This window comes from Anopheles merus, chromosome 2R (assembly GCF_017562075.2).
Source record: "Anopheles merus strain MAF chromosome 2R, AmerM5.1, whole genome shotgun sequence".
NCBI lineage: Eukaryota > Metazoa > Arthropoda > Insecta > Diptera > Culicidae > Anopheles > Anopheles merus.
Window position 1 is genome coordinate 2498958 of NC_054082.1, and position 25257 is coordinate 2524214.

The 25257-nt window shown below is 50.4% G+C and overlaps 2 protein-coding genes across 4 annotated transcripts in view; both read right to left on the minus strand.

Annotated features, from left to right (window-relative positions):
- LOC121590267 (FERM, ARHGEF and pleckstrin domain-containing protein 2) overlaps positions 1-20495 on the minus strand; it is a 29695-nt gene extending 9200 nt beyond the window's left edge. Inside the window, 9 exon segments of the mRNA XM_041909760.1 lie at positions 9751-10077; positions 10837-10949; positions 12416-12490; positions 12568-12728; positions 12812-13055; positions 13119-13242; positions 13360-13690; positions 13895-15177; positions 20369-20495. Coding sequence (XP_041765694.1) covers positions 9751-10077; positions 10837-10949; positions 12416-12490; positions 12568-12728; positions 12812-13055; positions 13119-13242; positions 13360-13690; positions 13895-14095 — 1576 coding nt within the window. The 5' untranslated portion in view covers positions 14096-15177; positions 20369-20495.
- A 355-nt stretch (positions 20496-20850) lies between these two features.
- LOC121589076 (replication factor C subunit 1) lies at positions 20851-24461 on the minus strand. 3 transcript variants are annotated; one of them, XM_041907682.1, is made up of 3 exons: positions 24334-24461; positions 24130-24210; positions 20851-24068 (listed from the first exon to the last, which is right to left on the minus strand). In XM_041907682.1, the coding sequence occupies exons 2-3, from the start codon at positions 24136-24138 to the stop codon at positions 20916-20918; spliced, it is 3162 nt and encodes a 1053-aa protein (XP_041763616.1). In that variant the 5' UTR covers positions 24139-24210; positions 24334-24461; the 3' UTR covers positions 20851-20915. The 3 variants fall into 3 exon arrangements, with proteins under 3 accessions (XP_041763616.1, XP_041763618.1, XP_041763617.1); XM_041907684.1 differs by having other exon boundaries at positions 24272-24461; XM_041907683.1 differs by having other exon boundaries at positions 24130-24461.
- Positions 24462-25257: the final 796 nt, after the last annotated feature.

Consider the following 25257-nt stretch of genomic DNA (forward strand, 5'->3'; position numbering starts at 1 on the left):
TCACGTGGAATGTCTGCACGTTTTCCACGATTGGAGCGTGCTCCAGCATGCTGGACGGGGGTGTTGGCCAGTTGTCCGACTCTTGCGACTGCCGAGCACCTGCCATTGCCTGCTCCGTCCAGTATGGTCGCATGGGAGGCGGCATAATCATGCCCGGAGGTCCCCCGACGCTCGGATCAAACCGCTCTCCCGGCGTACTGTCGTACGGTATGTCCGGCAAGGGCCAGTCTTCCGAATCTTGACTGCCACCACCTATCGAAAGACACTGCAAATCGGGCTTGCTTTCCGCCGTCTTTAATCCATTACCTCCCCCCGCCGCTCCACCCCCTTCGGTTACGTGGGACACGGTGAAGCGACCGCTCTTCACCACATTGCTCTGGTAGATCTCTGACAGCCGTTCGGCTGCGGCCGAGTCGCACGGAATGTCCGGCATCTCCGCCGACGTTCTGCGGTCCGCGTCGGATATGTACGCCGGGTTCGAGTTAGAGTGCAGATCGGAGCTGAGACTCGCCTGATGCTCGCTCGAGATGGCCGACTCGTCGTGTACGCTCAAATCCTCCAGGCTCGACTTTTCCGCCTCGGCCACCTCTTCGCCGCTCGACTTCTCCGAGTTTGTGCTGCGCTCCGAGATGCGCGACAACGTTCGGCCCACCCCGAAGCTCGCTCCATACCCAAGTATATCCACCGGATTGATGGCGATACCGAGTGTGGAGGTCATCTCCGGATAGCCGAAGGTCGCCGGGAAATCGTTCAGCTCGTCCTGTATGTCGGAGTCGCTCTCCTTCTGCTCGTCCGGCGACAGCTCTTTCGAGTCTTGCAGCGGAATCTTCTGTAGTTCGATCGTTTCCGTCGCCAGCTCGAAGCTTTCGTAGCTTTCCTGCTCCGGTGGCAGCCAGTTGTCCTCCACGCTCGAGCTGCCCGAGCTTTCGATCGGATACGGGCGCCAGGTGGACATTTGTTCCTTCTGCAGCAGATCACCCTTGCGCTGGGCAGCGCCGAGCGATCCGGAGCTGCTTTCGGTTTCGAACGAACCCAACGATCCTTTCGATTCCAGGCTCGATTTCGACTCCAGCGAGCTACGATCGCCTCCGTCAGCGCTCAGAAGTTTCAATGTGCCCGATTTTAGCTCTGCAGTCGTTTGCTGCGTCTGTTTCTCATTCGAAGGAACCGTACGACACACTTTCTTGTGTAGCAGCGTCGTGCGGACGGGCTTCACTACTCTTGGCTTGAGGACTGTCCCACCGCTTGCTACAGCACCTCCAGAACCGGTAGCACCCATGGGCCCTGGTGCAACTGGACCAACCCCATTGTCTGAGCTCGACTCGCTTTCTTCACGCTGCAAAAGTCTTGAAATACGATCTTCGGGCGTTTCTATATCCAACTCGGATCCCGAGCCCAAATCGACCGGATATTGTTTCTCGAGCGTAGGCGAAACCTTCCTCATCGTCACCGACCCATCATCGTACTCCTCCATCTTCAGCATAGCTTCGCGCAACTCCCGACATTTCAAGTGATCCATCGAATCCATATCTTGCGATATACCGAGCGGGCGTGATATGGAACAACTGACACTCGATTCTTCATCCAACGAACCCTTTCCGCGCGGTGTGCTGGAATCATGCCTAATGGGGCTGGTTTCATTCTCCCGACTCGAGCCCGTATCCGAGCTGCGCGATCTTTCAATCGACAGCCGCAGGAAGTCACCGCGCCGTTGCGACGCTTGCTTTTTGTCGACCTCTTCGCGATCACGATCCACTGCCGACGCTCTAGCGACCCTTTCGCGCAACGGAGACACCACCACGTCCGGCTTCTTCTCGGGCACTTGCGGCAGCGGATGATCGAATGCCGACGGCGAGGATCTGTTGGATTGCGGTTGCGATAGCACCGGAATCTCAACCGACTCAACGACCACTTCCGACTCGGGCATCGCATAGTCTTTCACATCTTCAAACGTTGCCTGTGACTCGATTTTATAGTGCGACCCACCAGCCACTTGTTGCAGTTCATCCTGCTGACTGCTAACCCCCTCAGTCCCGGTGAACTCTTCACATGCGATCGTCACCCATGAGCCGGTTTCATCGCTTCTGCTTCGTTCCAGGTTTAGTTTTGCCAAATTTTCCTTCTTATTGATCGTCTCTTCAGCTTCCAGCTCCTCCACCTCCAGCTCGTCCACCTCGTCCACAATGTCGTCTTCTTCGAGCGATGGTTCTTCGTACTCAATGGTCGGTACACGCACCGGAGGCGGAAGATATCCGGTGTCTTTCCCTTCAGCATCCTTCAACTCACTCACTTCAGTGAGCGATTCTTCGCTGCCAACCGTACCAGCTGTTTTCTTTCCCTCCTTATCTCCACCCATCTGATCTATCGATTCACCCATAAAGCTGGTCGTGCTGGTATCTACTGTCTTTTCCTCCGACCGTCGCTTCATCAGATCAAGCGTACGTCGCTCGGATATTATGTCCTGCATGTCGAGTTCATCTCCAAACTCTGACACTGGCTGCGAATGTGAACGCCTCTCGACGGCTTGCGGCTTATCCTTCTTCTTGCCATCCTTCTCCGACGACATATTGCTATCCAGACTCTTGCCCTTATCGAACCGCGACGCCGGACGATGATCATCGGTCGATTTACTGTCACTGTCCGTGGTGGATTTACGACCCCGACCGCTCGGCGATGCACCACGGTTACTACTATCGGCATCAGGCGAATCCATCTTGGCAGAAAAGTGGACATCCACCTTTACCTCCTGCTTCCTGCCCGCCATCATGCCATGACCAGCAGCTTCCGATTCGGGCGAGGTGGCATCACCGCCACCATACGAAGAAGCGCTACTTTCCGTCGTGTAGTTTTGATCCAGACTGCGGGTCTTGTACTCAATATCCAAGTACTGTGGTTCGGACTTCTTCTCCAGGCTTTTCGATTTGCCTTCCATGCGTCCCTTATGTACGACCGAGCCTTCGATCTTCTGCTTCAGCTCTTGGCTCTTGCTCAGCCGCGTCGGACTCTTGATAACGATGCTGCTCTCGTCCGCCGACCGATCCGAATGATCGTCAAACGATTTACTGCGATCGTCGAAGCTACGGCTGGCCTTGTCCAGCTTTTCCACGCTCTTCTGATCCTCGAAGCTGCGGCTTATCTTCGACAGGCCGCAGTCCAGCTTACGCGGTGCCTTCGCGATAAACACGTGATCTTCCGGTTTCGATTTTATGTCCGCGTCAATGATGATCTTATCACCCTCCGTTTTCACCGATATCTTATCCTCCGGCGCCGGAAACTGGGGCAGTTGATCCTTCACCGGACTGAGCATGTTAATCGTTTGCTTCATGGCCGATTCGTACAGCTTCTGCTGGCGCTCCTTGCGCCGAGCGCGCTCCAGTTCGCTTTCCTCGGTAGATTTCCGTTCCCGGCTGCCAAGCCGCTTCAGCTCCATCTTTTCCAGCGATTTCGACTTCTCCTTGGCGCTAGAGCCCTTTCCCTTGCCCAGCGCTTCCTGGCTCTTGGTGCGTAGCATGTCGTTCGGGGACGAAGACTTCTTCACATCGTCCGAGGAGCGTCGTTTCGGTTGGACCAGCTTTTCCGACCCTTTCGGGCTGGTCGACTTGCGCTGGGGCTTAATGGCGGCACCACCTCCGGTCGGTGTCTGGGTGCCACTGTCGGTCTTTTGACGCGCTTTACCAGTGCTTTCCACACTGCTAGCCCGGCTGATGGCGGGAGAGGTTTTGATGGAGCTGTTGCCCGAGCTGAAAGGCTCAAACTTGTACTTTGGTATTTCCAGTATCAGCTGATGGCCGCTCTTGAGCTTCGTTTTAGTTTTGCGCTTTTCCTTTATCTTCACACCCTGCAGCTCGATCTTCTCGATGTACTTCAGCCGATCGAGCAGCTCCAGCTCATCGGCATCGATCCGTACGGATTTGCGTTCCTCCTCCGTGGTGGATGTTTGGCGCGAAATCGTTGGATCCCGGATGACGATCGCATCGCCGCACGAGTGTACCGAGTCTTCCTGCTCCTCCTCTTCAATGACTGAAGCTTTCGAGGGCTTTTGCTGCTGCTGCTGCAGAGGCTTTACTTCCAGCACTTCCTCCTCCTCCTCATACCCCACCGTGTCGTCCTTCGAGGAGAACGCATTCATTGGAGGTAATTTGTGCAGAGAAATAACCGGAGTATCGAGACTCTTGGCGCGGCGCCCAGAAGTAGGCGATTCTTGGGCCTTCTGGCGTTGCAGCGAAGCGAAGGCGGACCCTTCGCTAAGATTTAAGCGAGCGTGTGCAAACAAGATCGGCGCATGTCCCTTCGAACGCATGACAATCGATGAATCGATCAGCTCTTCAATTAGTTTCGTCCGTGACGGAGACAACTTGGTGGTCGTCGACGTTCCGTCCTCCTTACCCGACTTCTTCACTCCCGTTTCCGGGTGTTGTTTCGAAAACCCCAACCCGCCATCCTTAGATTCACCCACCTCACCACCGTGGGCTTGAGTTTTGGCCGACTCTTGTGACTTTTCCGCCGTTTGGAGTGCTTTGGTCGATTCATCCGCTTTCGTTTGTGCCTTTTTGCCTTCATCCTCCGAGCTGGGAATGGAGAACGATCGTTCCGATATGCGGCGCAGCTCGGTGCTGGTGAGCTGTGTCGTTTCCAGCTTCACCGTGTGATAGCGGCTCTCCAGCTCCGCCAGACGGCGACACTGGGGCGGCGATCCTTCGATCTCCGTCGAGCTCATCGTTTGTCCCCTGGCCCACGCGTTCGATGCCATCTTGCTGGACTCGTGCTTCAGTATCGGTTCGATTTCCTTGCGCGACTGGGGCGGAGAAAACTCCAACTTCGTTGGCATCGCTTCCGCGGACCCAAACACATCATCCGAATCGAGACTCTCGTCGTCCGAGGAGAAGGAAGTGATGCGCGTTTTGGCGTTGCGCTTCGACTTGCCGCACTTGGTCTTAATGGGAGCGACACGTGTTTTCACCACCCGTTTCGGGACGGCCAGCTCGATGCACTTTTTGTCCACCAGCAGGTAGGGCAGATCTACCGGCTTCGAGTCGAACTTTCTGGGCTGTGGCTGCAGCAGCTGCTGAGCGGCATTGCTGTCCGTCTTGGAGCTCGTGGCCGAGTCGCTCTCGATCTGGCTCAGCTTGCTGTTCAGCTGCTCCAGCATCAACGGATCCATGCGCTTCGTGATGTCTCGCTTCGGGCTGCTAACAAGCTGCACCGTTTGCACCGTTTTGTCCACTTCCAGCGTCACAGGATCCACCTTCGACAGGTCAATGTTTTGGGTGAACAGGAAGCCCCCCGGCTGTTCGTCTGCCCCGCCGCCTTGCTCGATCAGCAGCTCCGTGTCGTCCTTCACGCGCAGCAAATTTTCCTTCGAACCGACGAAAGCTTGGTTTGCTGCGTCCCCTTTTCCGCCGTCCGACATGAGCATCTTGGGGGATTTCGGCGATTTGGGAGACTTTGGCGATTTGGGGCTCTTTGGCTTCGGATAGCTGCGATGTGGGGTGCCCGTTTTGCCCTCCACCAACGGCGACGGTGCCGTCCCGTTCATGACGTGCCGTTTGTGCAGCACGTAAGGTATATCGTCCTTCAGGACGGCTTTGTGTGATGAGCGACGCTCCTGATAGTCCTTGAAGAAACTCTTCGGCATCTCGAACCCATTCCTGGGCAGCTCTACCACGTCGGGGATCACATTCATGTCGTACGATTGCGGCAGCTCAAAGTGACTGCCGTGGGATTTGCAGAGCGGCGGTGCGCTCGGTATCTGTTTGTACAGATACTCTTCTTCGCTTGAATCGGCCGGCGTAAGATCGATCGACTTCTGGTGCATCAGCGTATGGCGTCGCGAGTTTGGTCCGAGTCGGGGCCGATTAGCCAGCGAGTTTGGATCGGACTTGGTGCGCTCGACGGTCGCGTGCGCGTACGGCGGAATGCCGCTGATGACCGACGAATCCAAGCCCATCATCTTCGGCGTGTACTCTTCGAAGTGCGTCTTTGCCATCAGCTCCTCTTTGCGCGTCTTCTTCGGTAGAATGTGGGGCGATTCGATCTTTTGCTTGTCAAACTCCGACAGCAGCTCCGGGGTTAGCGGGTAGTCTGGGCTTACCTTTCCCTTCGCCTCCACCATGATCGCGGTAGTGGGCGTTTCGTCGTTCAGGCTGCTCGTTAGCGATTCGATCTTTTCCTTGTCAAAGCTGAAGATGTTCTCACTGTCCGATTTCTTGCGAAACGCTCGCGATCGATCGATCCGCTGACTTTCGGTGATGGTCGTGGGCAAGCCTTCAATTTCCTCCGGCCAAATGTGTGTCGTCTTGGGCGGTTGCTTGTCGATCGGCTTCGGCAAAGCGGTTGGCAGTACTGGCGAAGGAGACTTGTACGCGGAATAGCCCACCGAGCGAGAGTTCCGCTCCAACTCCACGTTCTGCAGACTGATGGAGTGAACGTGCGAAGTTTTGCTGCCTCCTCCGCCGGTATCATTGCCCGCGCTGGTTGGCTTGGCCTGGGCACTCGGGAACGTCGACGAGTATATCTGATTGTCGTAGAAGCTGGCCGCCGTTGCTGAGATCCCGTTCTTTACCATCGACAGTCCATCGTCGTCGTCGTCTTCGCCCACCCGAATGTGCTCGTCCGAGTGACTCACCTTGGCACGGGAATAGATTTCGTCCGACATATCGGCACCGTCACCGTCTAGCTCGTGCTCGTGCTGCAGCTGCTGCTGCTGCTCGCTGGCATCGTAATAGTCACTCTTTGAGTCTTGGCTAGAGTTGCGAGAGCTGCTATCGAACCGCTTCGACAGATACTTGGCCTTTTTGCTCGTCGTGGTCGGCATTTCGTAGTTCTTCGTCAGCAGTATGTCCATACCTCCGAACGCATCCTTCGAGTCCTGGCTGGAGGCGCGCGAGTTGAAGCCCGAGCCCGATTTACTCTTCAGCGTTTCGCGTGACTTCTTGTTGCTATCGGTGTGGTACACACTGTCCTTCGATTTCTTGCTCGAGCCACTGCTCTTCGAAAGCTTCGATTCGTAGTAATCGCTACGCGACTCCGGGCTGGATATTCGCGACGAGCCTCCCATCGCCATCTTGATTTTCTTGTAAAAGTTTCCGTCCGACTTGACGCACAGCTTTTCGCGCGGAAGATCTCTCGGGTCTTCCATCAAAAACATATCGTCCAGATCGTCAATGTCCGGGGCGCTCTTACTCTTTGTCTCCAGACTGGAGCAATACCTCGACAGGCGGGACACGTGATGCGAATGATGGCCCGACTGTTGCTGATCCGGAATGCTCTCATCGTCCGTCGGAATGTAGTTGCCCGAATCGAGCGAGCAGGATCGCGTGTGTGCCTCCGAATCTGCCTTGAACTTGTAGTACAGCTCGTCGTCCGACTTTTCCAACAGCTCGTAGCTGTCGTGCGAAATATCGTCCTGCGATCCGTACTCGTAGTTGGAGTAGAAGTTCTGATTGGTGTGCTTGCGATAGCTCGTATGATCGATGGTGTTGTACGTGGTGCCAGGATAGCTGGACGAGTACACCTTGCCTTCGTTTGCCAAACAGTCCTGGCTCACCTCCACCGAGTAGTTGGACTTTTGCACGTACATCGAGTGGCGCGAGTCGTCGTAGCGCGTCACCGGACTGTCGATCCGGTCGGAGGTCAGGAATTCACGCTCCATCAGCGAAAAGTCGGCCCGGCCCGTTGAATCGTAGCCGTAATCGCACAGCTCCTTGCACGAGCTACTTCGCAACCAGGCTTCCTTCGACGCGTCTCTATCTGCGCCCCGCTGACGCTGGTAATTCATGTACTCTTCCTCGTCGAAATCCTCCTCATAGTTCTTGTACTGTACCGTCGAGTAGATGTTCGCATTCGACAGCTCGTACTCCAGCCTTTCCGACGACGTTTTCTTGCTGTTCATCGGATCATCCGGTCCACCGTCTCCAGCAGCACCACCACCCTTCAACAGCGAGGAATAGTGCAGATAATCATTGGTCACCTTGGACGAGCTGGGCAGATTGTTCAACGAGTGATGTCCCATGAAATTGTGCTCCCCAGAGCTCCCTCCTGTCCTACCTCCGCTACTCGGACCCCCCTCCCCACCACTGTAGTTCGAGTCGATGGACTCGATCTTCGAGAGTTGCGAATTGCGCGGCAGCGAATGTGAAGTTCGGGGATGAATCGGCGGAGGATTCGAACAGGAGTACCGATCATCATCGTCCGTTAGCCCGTTCTTGTGCGTGATCGTCGTGGCCAACGACTGGGAGTTTGGTGAGTGCGAATAATGCTGCTGACTGTGGCTGAAGTAGTCCGACGTGTCGGAATACCGATTATTGCCGCAGTATTCATCGAAATGAGCTGAACGATTGTACATCTCGCCCGCGCTGGCCGAGTTTAGCGTCCCTCCACTCGAATCGTTTAGCTTGCTTACGTTCGTACTTATATTAGTATGGCTATTGTAGTTTCTAATGCTATCGTCTATGAACTCATCGCTAAAGTGTTTACCGGGGTAATGTGTATTCGTTTTAAGAGTGGCAACTTGTACAGTTACTTGTTGTTGTTGTTGCTGCTGTTGTTGCAGCTGTTGTTGCAGCTGCTTGTTCAGCTTACTTTTCCTATCCACTGTCGCGTACAGTTCGTCACTAGGGACGGGCTTCGGAGCATCGGATGCAGCGCCGGATGTCATCGCTTTAATCTGCGTAGCAGTCGCATACCGGATATCGATTTCATCGTCATCGTCGTCGTCGTCCTCCAGGTAGGGGCGGCGGATCGCGTTCTCGTCCTCCACCTCATCCATGATCTCGTCATCGTCTTCCACCTCCTCGGCGGCCTCTTCATCGGCCGCCGCGTTGGTGCGAGCTTCTGACGCCGATCCGCCGCCGCCACCACCACCACTGCCCCCGGAGGTGGTCGATTTTCGATGACGATACAGATCGTTGATATCCGAGTAGATGACATTATCCGGCGCCTCGTCCGACAGGTCCGTCCCGGTGCTCACTGACTTAGACATCGAATAGGTACTCGTATTGCTATAACGGGCTAGTGTGGCACTGGGGTATTGAGAGCTGCTGGCTCCCACCATTGAGGGTGCCATTCCCGACCCCGAGGCCGCCACCCCCGGCAGCAGCGCTGAAGAGCGCCTGGTGCGAGTGTCCAGCGGCAATAAAACACTCTCCCGGCTGGTGGAGGAGACCGTTGTCTCCCCCATAGAACTGCTGCGATCCCCCGGTTGGCCCAGCGGCCCGGCTGAGGCCCGACGCTGCTGCTGCTGCTGTGGCTGCTGCAGCAGCTGCTGTGGCTGCGTGGTAAATCTGTGGCTGCGATGAGTGTATTTGGGGGACATAGTGGCATAGAGGCGGTGGTTCAGACCTAGGATATAACACAGGCGAGTTGGGAAGGCGGTTACGATCGTGTTACGTTTCTTGTACAATTCAGGTATAACAGTACCAACCGAAACGTGATCATAAAGATGAAACCCATACAACAAAACAACACAAAATATTTGCACTCATAAACAACAACAACAGAAAAAGAAGTCCAACTAAACATAACTCGCCACTTCGTACAGTTGAAAACGAAACATGATCATTGAAAATAAATAAAACACTTCCAATCGGCTTACAAATGCTGCAAAAACTGTTACAAAAATATCCCCAACATATGGAATCGAACAAGAAAGTTCAAGTTCAACACAAACAAAAGCAAACTAAACGTAACGTAATATGGATACGCGCCAGCAGCATCGAGCAGCGTGCCGGTATGCTTTATCATTCCACTTACCGGAACTGTGACCGTCTTGACGTGCACGAGCCCGATCGGCTTCGCGCGCATGGCTGCTGCTGTTGCTGTTGTGGTACGGCGAACTCCAGGTGCCCCCCGGGGACGCAGATTGGCTCGAGTCCTGCAGCGGCGTGTGGCCCGAGCCCTCCATTCCCATTTGCTGGGTATAGCTCTTCATCGGATAGGTCTCCACCTGGGCTTCCGTGAGCTGAGAACGACTGTGGCCGGTAGGACTGCTGGGTAGGCGATCCACCTCCATATCCGCTTGTCTCCTCGTCTGAGAAGGCGTCCTCAATACGTTGCTCTGACTGCGACGTTCCCATTCCGCTGCAAGTTGAAAACCGAACCCGTCAGAAGCAAAATCAAAATCAAAACGCGGCGACCAACATCAGTAGCATGATCGAAAAACAGCCGTGCAAAACAACGAGCGAACCCGTACACTCTCTGTTTTTTAGGTGCAATTGTTGAAGGAGATCTTTGTTCTTTTGTTCCATGAAATGTTCTTGTTTTCTATTTCAAGGACTAAAGGCAGCGGTCATGGGTGACATTCGCATTTAAGAAATGTATTAATGATTTATGGACGCTCCACGGATAGGACTCAACTTGGATCAGATGTGTAACACCCATGGAACACTGCATTTAGTCCTAAATTTGTTTCATAGTGCCTGAAAACACACTCAAATCTCATTCTGTACACAACAATTATTTGGTGAATTCACACGAAACGAAAGACATTTTGATTGTAACAACAACACATCAATTAACTCAACAAACGTAACAATCATGAAAAGTACGAGTAGCATCCTAGCTCTAGGCACTCAACGAATGATGTAACATATATATAAATTTGCAAAACTCTGTACTCGTAATTGTATGTGTACTTCTGTATGTAAGGTGCACGCGCGCGTGTACCCCGTCCGTGTCAGTGTGAGTATTTGTGTGTGTGTGTGTGTGTGTGTGTGATGGTGTGTAGAAGAACAATTCTCACATAACGAAACAGGGTAGCCACAAACGAAACGAAGAAACGGCAAAATGAGAAGAAATAGGAGATATAAGAAAAATAAACATAATAGAAATAATACAAACCGGTTTCGATCGGAAGTAAAGGATGAGCCGAGATGCTTTGATTCACATTACATGAAGTGCGTGATTGACTTCTGTTACTTGAATGTAGAGGACCCTGCCGAAAAGACTGAGACCTGTTTGTGATTATAAAACAGAGAGATAGAGAGACATATAGTAGAGAGGATGTGGAAGGAATTGCGTTCATATGCTTTGCTAGTAGTATCACTGCTTAACTTATGGGGAGAGTTTGCAAAACAGAAGCCGTGTCGAATCTCACCGAATGAACAAATGAATGGAAAACAACGTCAGCTAGGCGTTTAACGTAAAAGCTCACACACTCAACTAACGAAACGCAACGAGTTTAACACGTGAAAAGCATGATTGGCTCATACTATTGGTTCCATTCATTGGGACTATGATTTTTGAGCAACTGTGTATCATGTTCTATCGCTAACGTTTGCCTTAAATGATACGCATGAGCTGGAAAATGATTAACATGATGTGTGCAATGGTTGTTTGGGAGAGTATATAAAATAGGAAACAAACGTATCCAAACGCATTCAAACGAATAGAAAATGTAAAAAAGTATGTCCGTGTGTGTGTGTGAGAAAAACTGACAACAAATTAAAACAGCATGAACTCTCTTCTCTCGTTGGGGGCATCAAGTACAAAACAACTGTACAGTAAGGAAAAGAATACACCCCGCCAATGTAAGTTTAACAACACCTCTGAATGCTTGATTCGGAGGCAGATTAAGAGTCTATGGCAAACAAATTCATTGCAGCTGGGTGGCGGCCACCAAATGTCGCAACAGTTTTAAAACCATCGTAAACCAGTTTCCTTAAACATAATCATATCAAAAGCTAAATTAAAACAAATAAATGCATTAAATTATGATCAACAGGTAACGAAAACAAGCATAACAGAAACTAAAACAATTCACCATTCGCTAATTTCTACACATGAGATTTTTTACAGATGACTTTTGGGATAACCGGGAACTAAGTAAAGCATTTTTTCATTATTTTTTCTTCCCCGAACGGAAGCACCATAAAACATCTTTTAAACCAAGCGGAATTTGGTTACACCACAGAAGTGTTTTCTATGACCTATAGTATCTTTTGGTAGCATTTCTTGTGCTCGTGACTTGTGATGCTACTTAGGCATGTACTGTCCTCCTTACGAAGTTACTCGATACCAAACATCGGAACACAAACAACGAAAAGCGAACGTAAGAAATGTTTAAATTAATCTGAGTACATAATCAGTAGTGTTGCTTAACAGTATAGCTCAGACTTAACATATGATGGAGAAATTATGTTTTCAATTAACGATCACTGTATCATAACTAAAAGACTCATCATGATATGGAAACTAAATTATATGCTTCAAATTGAAAATGATTGAAAATGAGGAATGGACTGTTCATGATCTTGAGAGCAATTGTACGATAACAGCACTAAATGAATGCAAACACTTCTTCCCAAAACAGAAGGTCTATTGGAAATCGATTCATTATATGTATTGTAGGCGCACCGTTGTAGCTCAACACATTCTTACAGTACTCAGTACAAATATTTTAGAGAAATGCAATCCTTACCTTTGAAATGTTTGCCGTTTTACATAATTGTCACGAACGAATTCGATGATTTGTTTCTGAGTTTTGCCGCTATACCTACAAACGGTAGAAGAGTGTTTGCAACGTTAGAAATGCTATTTAATTCGTATTAAATGCTATCTAAAAACACATACCTGAATGAGCTACCTCGCGACAGAACCCGTGCCTTGCGGCGTTGCACATTCTGCACAGCGGTGCAACGGAAAAAGCCATGATTCTCGACGCACTTTTTCCAAAAGTTTTTACACTCATTGCGTCCTTCGAAGAAAAATTCAACCGTGTCTTTATGGTACACCTGCAAACGAGAGCAAATGACAATGACCCCAAGGAATTAGTAAGCTGCTGGGGCACATGCGGGCGGGCGACTACTGTACGCACATAATTTTCGGGATGTAGTTTGATCAGGAAGCGCTTGCGTTTGAATGATATTTTGCGAATCTTCGCCCACGAGAAGGTATTGATCCGCGTAATGCCTTGAAAGACGGCAATACCCATGTGAGCAACGGCCAGATTCAACGGCACACCATCGTGGTCTTTGGCTGGGTGCATCTTCATGCCGTACAGCTCGCATCGTCGCGCAGTTTCTAGCAGATTTAGATCCGCTTCTGCCGGCGATTGACCCCTGTGAATGGGAAAGTTCCGTCGTTAGTAGTGACTCCATTACACGTTGCCTCCACATACTTACACATGCTTCTTGTGGTTCTCCATAATTCTTCTCTGCATCGTATGATCTTGCTGTGGCACAAAGCGGTACGACGACAAATAGGTGTGATCGGGATAGTCCTCCGCCGCATAATCTCCACAGGAAGCTGTAATGGAAATACAGAACACATTAAGTACCATTATTGCTGGGTGCCGACTGCGTCTCCAGACAGCCGAACGAATAAATAGTAACACAACAGCAATGAATTACACTGCTACTATACCTTGCACAATGTAGCTTGCCATCAATGCTGCTGTATTGTCGTTGCATTGTAAGCTGCCAGTGGCAAGATCACGCTTCACTTGCAGGCAGAACAAGTAGCGCGTGTATTCTTCCTCCAGCTGCAGCGGATCGGGCGTGTAGAACTTGACGCAGAAGCGCAGCACTGGCTCTACCAGCGATAGCCCAACCTGCCGGTTCAGCGATTTCTCCAGGTCCAGCCAGTATTTGGTGCCGGATGGCGCTTCCTGATACTCCAGCCCGAAGTAATCAGCTTCCAGCAGATTTAACTGTCGGCACACTTGTTCGAATAGTACTTTCCCGGTGGCTTTAGCCTGCAGCAAAAAGAAGTAGCATTGCATCAGATAAGTTGGTAATTTATGGGCCTGTGACAATTATTCGTGTTAGGCGACATAAAGCATAGCTAATCGTTCCTTTTTTTGGTTCAGCTGATAACAACTGAAGAGTGTTGTTACAATAGCGCACTCTTCTATTCGATGGTTACAAACACTATTAACTGAAATGATCATTTAACATACCTGCACTTGAAACATGGTGACAGAGTCATCCAACATTTGGATGCGCACGGCCAGCTTCTTGCCGCCGCGGGAATGAGACGTCGACACTGTTCCGTCCACACCGGACGGTGTGCTTAGCGAGTGGATCATCCTGGTGCCGGACAGTGTGCCGACGCCGGAGCTGCCACCACCGGCCGAAGGGCCCATCGAATCCAGCGACATTTTGAGCGTTGCTTGCTACTCGCACCACTACCAAACCGACGACTTGATCTTCTCTACTCCACTGCTTCTGCCACAAGCTGCTATTATTGTGTTGTTTGTCTAGTTCGTTTGTGGGTAATTTTTGGCACTGATTTCATTCGCACTTCCGCAGCTTCACGGACATTCTTCACGGAGCAAACAGAAATGAAAAACAAACATCAGCCGGCAGCCGGGGTGATTCGAACCAAGCGCGCCACTGGATCTCACGCGGGCGCACTTGATCGAGGGGTGGGGGTGAAAACAAACACACCACAGCGCCCGTGTGTCGTTACGCGCGTTGTCGTGAGATGGTGTTCGTAACCGGGCAGGCTACACACACTTCAGACACAAACTACACAAACCAAACAAGCAAAACAAACAAAGATCGCAGCACCGGTCGTGATTCTCGGCCCACAACTTCACAACTTATCGCAAATTCAATCGCACACAACAGATGATTCGATTATTCCATCACTGCTACTGCACACGTAGCGCAGCGAAACGAAACTGATTGCTTCTAAAATTAACTCGTAATTTTGAATAACTTGCAGGACACGAAACAGAATCCGACGAGCTTAATGGAACAACGGGGGCACGCAAAACAACGAGTTTGTTTGTGTTCTACGCGGTCGTAGCGCAACGTAATGCAACATAACCCGTACAATAACAGAGCATAATCTTAATAATTCACTTTTCCCTTCCGATTCCTAGCTCACTGGTGTGTTGTACTCGCTTATTCCCTCTTCCCTTACCGTATGATCTAAGGCTGCTACTGCAACTAATATTCGTTGATACTGACTGATAGTGATGTGACTGTTATTATAGGTTGTGATTTTCTTATTCTTCAATTAGCTCTCGACGAGGAAAAATAACGCCCGATCCGGCGACTCTAGCAGTGTGTTGCTTATGAAGCTTATGTACACTCCACGACTTCCATCGGTTCACACTACTGCTGCTGCTGCTTCTTCTTGAGCTGGTTGTTGCTTTTTTCGGTGATGAGGGCCGGCGAGGGTCGCGTTGCGCTGGTTCATTGTATCGCGTGTTTGTATTTGCCGTTTAGCGTCCTACAAAAAAAGACGTAAAAGTATTTAAAAACTCTTTTCTTCGGAACATTTTTTGCCAAACAGCAAGACAAAGATGCTGTTGTTATTCAACGCCATTATCTACAATCTTTTATACTTCCACACGCAATATGGATACTCCCGGCTCCCTTTCTTCGCATCATTCGTCAGCTGCTGCAGCGATTAACTTCCGTCGTAATTGATATCAATTTAACTTGATCAATTATAAACGCTATTTAGTTGCCCTTTGTTTCCACCAGCACTACCAGCACCACCAGTAGCACAGCGAAATGTTCAGAAAATGATGATTTATGCCGGGAGTTTCGCTGGAACTTGCTCCACTTCATCTCTTCCACCCAGACGCACACACACACGGGCCATTCTTTTCTAATTTATTACACATCAAACAATAAATCCCTCTTGCGTCGCCTTTATCGAACCACCCACGACCTTTTCCGTCTTTATGCTCCCCCCGTTCACCACGCATTCATGCATGACGACAAGTGTGCTGCATTTTCGCTGGTCCCCCCGCACTGCAACAATTGTCCGTTCGTATCGTTGTTGGAGGGATTTGCAATGTGGTGAGTAAGTGCTGGAAGAACAGATCGACTGAAAGACCGCGTTTTAAATAGAAGGCATCTCTCCTGGGTGGAAAACAACAAAGAACGTCACACTGGGATGCCTCAGCTCCTCACGCCCGGTGCTATATCGGGGAGCCAGTGCTGTTACCCCCATTATGCCACACGCCAGTGAGTAACGTACGGCATTGGTCGCGTTCAACGTACGCCACCACAGCGTCGTAGGTTCCGGAGAACGACAAACAGGCGCGTTCAAAGTCAGTCAACCAACCGAGGGGGTACAACGCATCCAAGCGCAAAGATGGTGTGTGTGCCCGTGTGTGTGTGTGCGTAAATAAACATTCCGGTTTCAGGGGCTTGTGAAAAACACTGAACATACGCAACGGGATCGCACCAGTGCGCGAGTGCAGCATACGCATCGCGCCTCACGACCGCGTTTGTCGATCCCATTTATAGGCATACAGCCAGTTTTAATTTTAATGCGGGAACTATGTGACTTCTGGAAGTTCCTGCAGCGTTGACTCACAGTGCGTTACTTCTTACGTACCGCGGTTCTTTCTCTGGCAAGCATTTCTCCGCTTTACCACACACACCGACAGAACGCGCAGAAATAAACACGCTGTCGGTCAAAAAGGACCAGCACAAATCCATAAAACGCACATCACGCAGCGAATTCTCCATCTGTCCCAACGCAACGCTGTTGCGTGGTGGTGCTATGTGCAACCACGAACATAATCGGGTAAATTGTGCAAAACAACCCAGCAGCACCGGATGACGACGAGGAACACTCCGGCCCAACCTTTTCCCATGGCTCCCCACCGCATCACCTCTGGGGGGAAAACAACATTCTCCGCCCCCAAACAACCCGCCAACGAAACCAGATCCATTTTCCACCACCATCGCTGCGCCCCGGTTTTGCTTGACTTTGTATGGTTTCTTTGGCCAAGCCGTTGGGCCGTACACGAGAAGGTCGTCTTTATGGCAAAGTAATCTTCTAACAAGAAGCGGCATACGGAGGAGGCAAAAAAAACCAACGGCGTATGAAAAGCACACACACACATTCCCTTGGCAAATAAAACCCAACGGGAAACGACGACGACGATGGCGGCGGAGAGAGCATTGCAAGTAAACAGAACGGAAAAAACGACACAAACGGTGATTATACGGCAGCAACAGAAGCTGATTGCCGCAATTGGACGATGGACGACGACGACAACGGTGACGATGACGTTCTAGCACCAGGCTAGAAATGAAAAGCGAGTTTTCCACTGGCAAACAAACCCCTCCGGCCGTCTGTCTAGTGACCATTTATGTGTTTGTGTTGTATGGACTGCCGGGAAGGGAACTAAAAAGAGACACAAAAGAATGAACGCAGACTAAAGGCCTCTAGCAGCCGCAGCTTCTCGGAACCGTTGAAGCTTAGATGCGATACATTACCATCACGAAAGGGTCTTGAAATATTTAATCACACTTCCCCCCCCCCAGATGGTTGATTGCAAAAGCATCAGCACGGGTTCGGTTGTGGCCGCTGCTGCAGCCGAAGGCATCATCACAGCCCATATGGATCATCGATCTGGCGCGCCCGGGTTCACGTTTTCGTTTTCCTCTTCTGTCTTCTGAGCGGTTGCCACACCACAGCAAAAACTTTCCGTCGCAGCAGACCACTGCTCACCAGAGACTCATAAAACATAAACATAATGGTAGTAAAACACTTCTGCCGCTCCTTGCCTTTGCGTACAATATTGCTGGCCACAACTCGAACTCGAGCCATAATCCAGCAGCGCAAGAAGGAAAAGCGCCACTCAGTGGGGATGAGATGGTTCCATGTTTGCATTGGACCATGGCAGACGCTGGTCCACAGCAAATTTGTCCCTTTACATACATTTTACATCCCAATTTGCCAACTCCCAGCGGCGTCAGTGAGTGTGTATTACGTGGACGTGGTATTATCGAACGTGCTCTAGGATCGGCAACAAACACACGGTCCGCCCTCTTCTCTATGCATATTAAGCTGAAGAGGTCTCTCGATGGGCCACTAAAAAGGAAAGCTTTCGAAGGATTTGTGCTGATAAAGGGAATGATAGTTTCTCTTACCACAACCTCTCACACCTCACTCTCCCCGTCCGCGCACTCTATGCACAAGATGCCTCGCTCTAATCAGTGGCCTTCGAGTGAACCAACAAGCCAACAAGTCTGTGGTGCAAATTGCAAACAATTGGTTCGTCAATTTGCTGACTCGGCGCTGCTAAATTTATCGCCATACAAAGACCGCACGGGATATGGGTGGTTTTGTTCGTCTCGACGGCCTTTTATTAGGTGTGTGAGAGGTGTTTGTGCACTTTCCGTATCATCTCAAATTGATACGCCAAGTCAATTTGTCTCCGCTAGAGGACGGTGGATCTAGCGGAGAGGAAGAACTAGAGGTGCTAAAGAGTTACTACTTGGCCTACCGTCGATCTTACCTTCAATCCACTGCCCGTCAAGCACAACACAAATCAGCAGCGAAGGTGACGTCCGCGTACCTTTCAGATGATTTCCTCTTTTGCTCTAGGGCAAACTGCCTCACCAGCTCACCAGCGCCACACACACACACACCCCAGGCCCGAAACTAGGTCACAAACCCCCCCGCAAGCGCACACAATTTATTATTTACCATCGCAAGGACCATCTATTTCTTCGCGGGCACATCTCTCGTTGGGCTCTGGGCTCTCGTTGCCTCCCATTTTGAGCCTCCAACAAGCGCGGAAAGAGCACGAGAGCGAGGAGCAGCTTTCACTTGGAGAGAACTTTACGCGATCGCAATTTCCTACGCGGAGATGGGCGCTTATTCTAATCAAAGTGTGCTCCGCTAAATAAGAAATGAGCAGCTGAATAGTTAAACTTTTCTTACAAAACTTATGCCATGCAGCACTGCGTTGAGCCACCAGGGGCGAAAAGGGCGTCCGTTATTCGGGGCGAGTTTCTTGGCAGCATCAGCGACCGATGCTGACGACCTGGGGCGACCTGGTACGATGACTACTCCCGAAGAAAAACTTCCGCTCCCAGACGTACCTCCTCTTTCGGCAGCATGCCAGCCAACTCGAGCACTGACTGCGCACACGCATTCCAAAAGGACACAACCTACTATCGGGACATGGGTGTGTGTGTGTGTGTATGTTAGTGCGTGGCTGAGCTTGGGGAGGAAGGGATGCGAGCACAGGATATCCGTTTGCTTATTTATCATTCACGATTCATTGCCCGGAGATGAAAAACCCTTTTTCAACACTCCAAACGGGTAAACACACACAAACACACACGCGCGCTCGTCTCTGGAAATTGTCAGCTTATCAACAAATCAGCCTACTTTGCAGTCCTTCCTAACGTATGTCGCCTCGGTGTGTGTGAGTGTGTGCATGTTTTTTCCCGAGCACAGGAGAGTGTCCTTTCACACTCTTGCTCTCTCTATCTAACTTTCTCTCCCTTGCTGTCGTATGACACACATTTGCCAGGACTGCTGGTGAGGTTCGTTTCCGTGTTGTCCTATCCGCACCCCGTCCCCGCCACCCAACGGCATGTTCGGATAGGTTCGGGAAAATCTAGGCTAGGGGTCAATATAATCAAACCTCCCGTCACCGAAGAGACGACGATTGGTGATGGGGGGAGGGAGAAGGTAAGTCGCGACGACAGCCAGTCTCCGGCCAACTACGATTGTCACAATTGTGTTTGCATAGAAAAATTACTAGGTCAAGCGAGTGTTCCACCCATCCACCACCCACCTGCCAGTGCAGGTGAGCAAGAACACAGAGCCATTTCCCAATTCCGCTCACGTACTGCACGTAATGTGTGGTGCCTGCCCTTCCGTATTGATCTTCCCCCGTTTTGGTGCATGTGCTCGTGGAGGGGAGGATTGGGGGATGTCACCACAATCTAATTTGCCCCTTGGGTAATCGGCCAACCCCCTTCCTCCTCTGCTGCCTGAAGCTGTTCCTCACGCACAAACACACCAATTACCTGGGTGCCCCTTTATCGCGTACTCATTCGCTCATCATTTTTATCACCTCGTAAGCCTTTCCACACACACACAAACACACACACAAGGCCACATTAACCGTTCTGGAATTAAAATCACCACCAAACCCCGTATGGGCTCCTCTATCTTTGGGCCGCGATAACGCGCTACCGTCATCTTCATCCGCATTCGTCGCCGTAGTCGTCGTCACAACCACGCAAATGCCTTTTCGAGGGTGTTCTTCTTCGCCAACCAAGCCCTGTTTTTTTCTTTTCTTCTACTTCGTGTTAACACCCCGTGAAAAACCTGCCCTAACCGATGGCAACCGTTTCTCCTTTGCCAGCCGCTTTTTCACACCAATCCACACACTGACGACACACGCGGCACGGAAAGATTTGCAATTATTGCTTTACAATGCTGCTAATTACAACCATTCGGTACGATTTCATGTTTTTCAGCAGCCTCCCCCCAGCCCCTCGCAGGCTGTCGCGTTGTATGTATGGGAATGTGTCAGTAAACGACACATTCGGAGGAGGAAGGAGGGTGGAAAACATGACATGTTTTAGTCTCGCGTCCGCTTTCTACCGATTTTTCACCAAAGTTTTCATGCCGCAGCGCTACAACTTACATTTTAGCAACACTTTTTCGCCACGGAATGACGCGCCCACTTTTCACGACTGATTTTTCTGACCGTAATGAAGGCAGGTACGTCCACGGCCCTTTTTCTCGCACCAACACACACACACACACATACACACAGGCGAGTGACTTTTGACAGCGCTGTGTACGAGTGTGGAGAGTCGAGGTGCGCTCGTGGAGACTTTTCGTGGCAGGCAATTTTGACAGGTCAGCGCAGTGCGTAATTGCTGGCAAAAGCCGTTTGAGTGGGAAAATACAACTGCAGAATCATTTTAAAGTCTTCTTATTTTAAATGAATTTCTATTTCATGTCCCAGTCTTTATTTCACACGGTGCTGCAATTTATACATGCTTATCGAGAAAGGTAGGAATTCATTAAATAACATACGCAACAGAAGATATAACCTCGACAAAGATGCAAATTCTACATGAAGCAACATTTTCGCAACATTAAATTACTAAAAACACCACATTCAATACAGGACATTCGCATCTTATAATTTATTCCATTAAAATAACTTCTCCTTCACAAACATTTCACTTTTTCTTACCCTTTGCTCCGCCGGCCTTCGCAGTGCTGGCCTTCGAGGTGCTGGCCTTGCTGGATGCTGCCGAAGTCGACCCTGCCGCTGGCTTTTTCTTTATTTTGATGAACGCATTATCGTCGATGTTTTCTTCCTTTTCCTCTTCGTCCGATTCGACCTGCGTTGCGCCGCCCTGTTCGCCTTCCTCCCCGTACAGACCGTCCATCTCGTCCTGGCCAGCATCGTGCACCTTCTTTTTAACCGTTGCCATTGCCGAATACGAATACGGACCAATCGCCTTGTTGTAGGCACGGGTCAGCGCGGCCTTTACCTTCCCGTCGACCGAATCCAGCGGGCTCTTGCGTTTCGGCCACGTGCTCAGCTCCACCAGCGAGTCGATGTCTTCACGCAGCAGACGATATTCCTTGATTACTTCCAGCGAATCGTGCACGCCCTCTGCACCACGATGCTGCAACGGCTGCACAATCGAGCGCAGCAAATGCGGCGCATAGTCCAACCGTATAGCCTGCCTCGAACCAGATGTGGCCACTCTCGTGTGATCGTGTATTTCTTGTGCCAGGCGTTTGCGTTTCATCGACTTTGAATTTTTCCCCAACCAGCCCGGGAAGTTGATCTGGCCGGTAAAGTGTCCCTCCATGAACTCGCCCGGCATCACCGAGCTGAACATCGCCTGCACCGGAAGCAGCGACCAGGCCATGTTCGATCGAATCCGACGCTCCACCATATCGCCCCGACTCAAACTGTCCGCCGTCAGGGCAATCCGGTCCAGCCACTCCGTTCTCGGCGCCTTCGGTTGGACCTTGAGGTAGTTCTCCTGCACAAACAGGGGCGCAATGTTGTAATCGTGGAAAAACAGGTCCGCCTTATCGTTCAGCGTCATGTGCTTATGATCCTCGGCAGAGAACACCTTCCGAATGACGTCCCACGGACCGATCTTAATGTCTTTCTTGGCGGAGTCCGCTTGCTTCTTGGCCGAGTCCACCGACAACGAGGCGGCCATCGATTTCCCGGCACTGTACAGCGCCAGGTGGTTTAACGTTTGCCGCACATCACCCCCCGTCCCGGCAATGATCTCCTCCAGTACGCCCGGAGACAGCTTTAGCTGCTCCTTGAAACAGACCGACATCATGGCTCCCTTGATTTGTTCCACCCGTGGCCGATTGAAGCGCAAATCAAAACAATAATTGACCAGCGATCTTATCTTCGGATGGTTGCGATCATTGCACATGCAAATGACCGGAATATGGCTCTCCTTTATCAACGCGATCAGCTCCTGCATACCGCCGCGATCCTCGTTACCAGCCATACCGTCCACTTCGTCCATCAGCAGCACGTGCTTGCTCGACACCTTTTCGCTTCTGCCACCGAAATAGCCGGCCAAAGACTTGCTGTTCAACAGCTCCGACACCTCTTCCTTCAGCAGCCGTTTGCTACGCGTGTCCGATGCATTGAACTCTACCGTGTCGAATCCCAGCTCTTTGCAGACCAACGTAGCTGTAGTTGTTTTACCCACTCCCGGTGGCCCAGAGAGTAATGCCGCTTTAAACGCTGCTCCCGAGTCATTCTTCGCCCATGGATTTGGCTTGGCGTGCTTCTTCGTGCCGTCGTTGTTCTTGTACCAGCTGGAAAGCCACACGGTTAGCCGTTGGACGTTACTATTAGCGCCCATCTGGCCGATGATCTGCTTCGTGCTGGAGGGTTTATACTTTTCCACCCAGGCCATGTTGTCCACGCTTTTGATGTCTTTTTGGTAGTCGGATAGTTCACGCTTTACTGTGGTTGAGGGTTCCAGCTTACGGGGAGATGTTTTGGCTCCGTCCGATGGTTGCTTGGACGGTGACTTTTCCACCTTTACTTTTACCGCTTCCTTCGAATGTTCCGATTTACGCTCCACGGTCGCTTTACCAGGTGAACGTCCTTTCGACGATTCTGTTTTGAGTTCTTTCGGTGATTTCCGAGGAGATGGTTCCGTTTTAATTTTCTTTACCTCTTTTTCTTCCTTTGGCGATTCTTTCCGTTTCGAGCTACTGCTGCTGCCACCGGCACTTTCTGCCTCCTTGGTCGAGCTGCTCTTTTTCAACGGCTTCTGACCAGATTTCACCCGAATCAAGTCCAACAGTTCATCTTCACTCAGCGTCACGATGCCGAGCTCTTCCGCCTGAGCTATCTTTTTCGGGCCGGCATCATCTCCCACGACCATGTGAGTGCATTTCTTCGACACTGCGCCAACGACCTTGCCACCCAGATCCTTAATCACCTGTGCACATTCGTCCCGCTCCATCGACTCCAGCACGCCCGTTATGACGAACTGCAAACCCTGCAGACAGTTTGGCTTGCCTTCGGGAATCTCCTTCGAGCCCGGATTGGCCGGACCCTGGCGGTTTTTGAACTTTTGATACAAAATCGCCGACATTCGCTTGCGTTCGTGGCGCTCCTCGTCGGTAAGAATGGATTCGTTCGGATCTTTATAGTCCGCAGCATCACTATCGCTCTTTTTCTTAGCTTTGCTGCTGGCTTTCTCACTGCTCGGGGAGGATGATTGTTGCTCAACCGATTTTTGTTTCACTGGGCTTTTCTTCGGCATCGTCGAACGCTCTTCGCTCATCTCCCGCTTGACTGGCTTGCTCTCGGGCGGTGTCGCTTTGGGCTTTTCCGGCGTGCGTTTTTCGCTTCGTTCGTTACCGTTACGATCTTTTCTGGCCATTTTCTTGTCCGGCTGCGGCGTCACTGGAATGACCTCATCGTCGTCCAGCTCCTCCAGCTTCACCTGCTCCACCGGTTCGAGCGTTTTCTTCTTAGGAATCTTGGGCAATTCGACGCGCTTCACCGGTGCCGAGCTAAACACATCCGCCACATTTACTGGTTTCAACTTTTCCGGCTTGGGTTTGGTACTTTCGTGCTTTCCCTTTGCCGGACTCTTTTCCTCGTCGTCGGATTCAATAACACGCCGTTTCTTCACCGCACCGGTACTGGATGGGCTATTCTGTTCGGGTTTTTTCGATGACCGGCTGGGTGAGGCTTTGGTTTCATCTTCATCATCGCTAATTATTACGGCCTTTCTTTTGACGGTGGGCGTTTTAGCCGGTTCGGGTGCTTTGGCCGGTTTCGCAGCCGATCCTCCGCGGCCAAAAAATGCTCGAATGTCCTGCAGATACACTACCGGTTAGGGAGCGATATTACAGGTGCAATGTGCATGTTATACTCACCATTGACATGATAACGATTTCCGGTATAAGATTATTTGTGCTTGATTGTGGTTTAATTTGAGAGAAGATATATCTCAATCCCTAAAAAGAGAAATCAATAATGAGTACGGAATGTGTGGATGTGATGCGGCTCGGAGGATACGTGATAGTCTGCAAACAACAAACAGGCACGGAACAACTGCAAGTTGCACACAGTTAACTCACAAAGAAATTCAAATGCAGTTATTTTTATACAGATAAATTATTAATGAACTATTTCGAGAGCAAAATCGAGAAAATTGAAGCGCAGTTTCGGCTGCTTTCGAGCCCACAACAAACAGAATCCGCGCGAACGAACGAATGACAGTTGTGCGGCTAACCTTACGTCAAATTTGACATTTTTCGCCCTTGTCCGTTGCCCTTTTTCCAGCGAAGGCGAAGTGTACACACGGGAAAATGGCGTGTGTCTTCTGGTCACCAAATGTTGTTGTTTAATTTAATTTGAATTTAAATTAACTGCAGTTTGATAAATTGGTCTTCAAGTATTTTATTTCAATATTACACTGATTACAACTTTCCGAAGCTTTTTCGTATTTTCGTGATAGAATGAGGTATTTATGTGGCCTATACAAGAAATAGTAGTTTATAAAAAGCTTGAATTTTTTATCATTTGAAATCACACGTGTAAGGCATTCACATAATCTCGCTAATGGAGTTTTCTCACAAATATTTTCACTCACCAAGCAAACAAGTACATATTCAAATAATACACCTAGCAATAAACAAGTAAGGTACATACCATGGCATTACTTCATATTCACATGGCCATCCCGAAATAGAAAGCAACGCAACGAATGAAATATGTGCCGCAAGACGAAAACAAACAAACCGAAGCAAAAACCAACCCAACATTGATTGATTGAACATCTTCGGATATTTCGGGGTGGAAGGATCTCGAGATGGCGCCAGCGATTATTTCGATCGCGTGAACACAAAAACCAAATCAATCACAACAGAGTGCAGCGGGCGCCGGGATTGGGGCACAAAAACAGAGCTCCGAACTCCAATGAATCGAATCGAGAATTGATAGGAGAAAGAAGACTAGTGAAACAAAAAGCACACTCCACCAACAAACGTACAATTTAATAA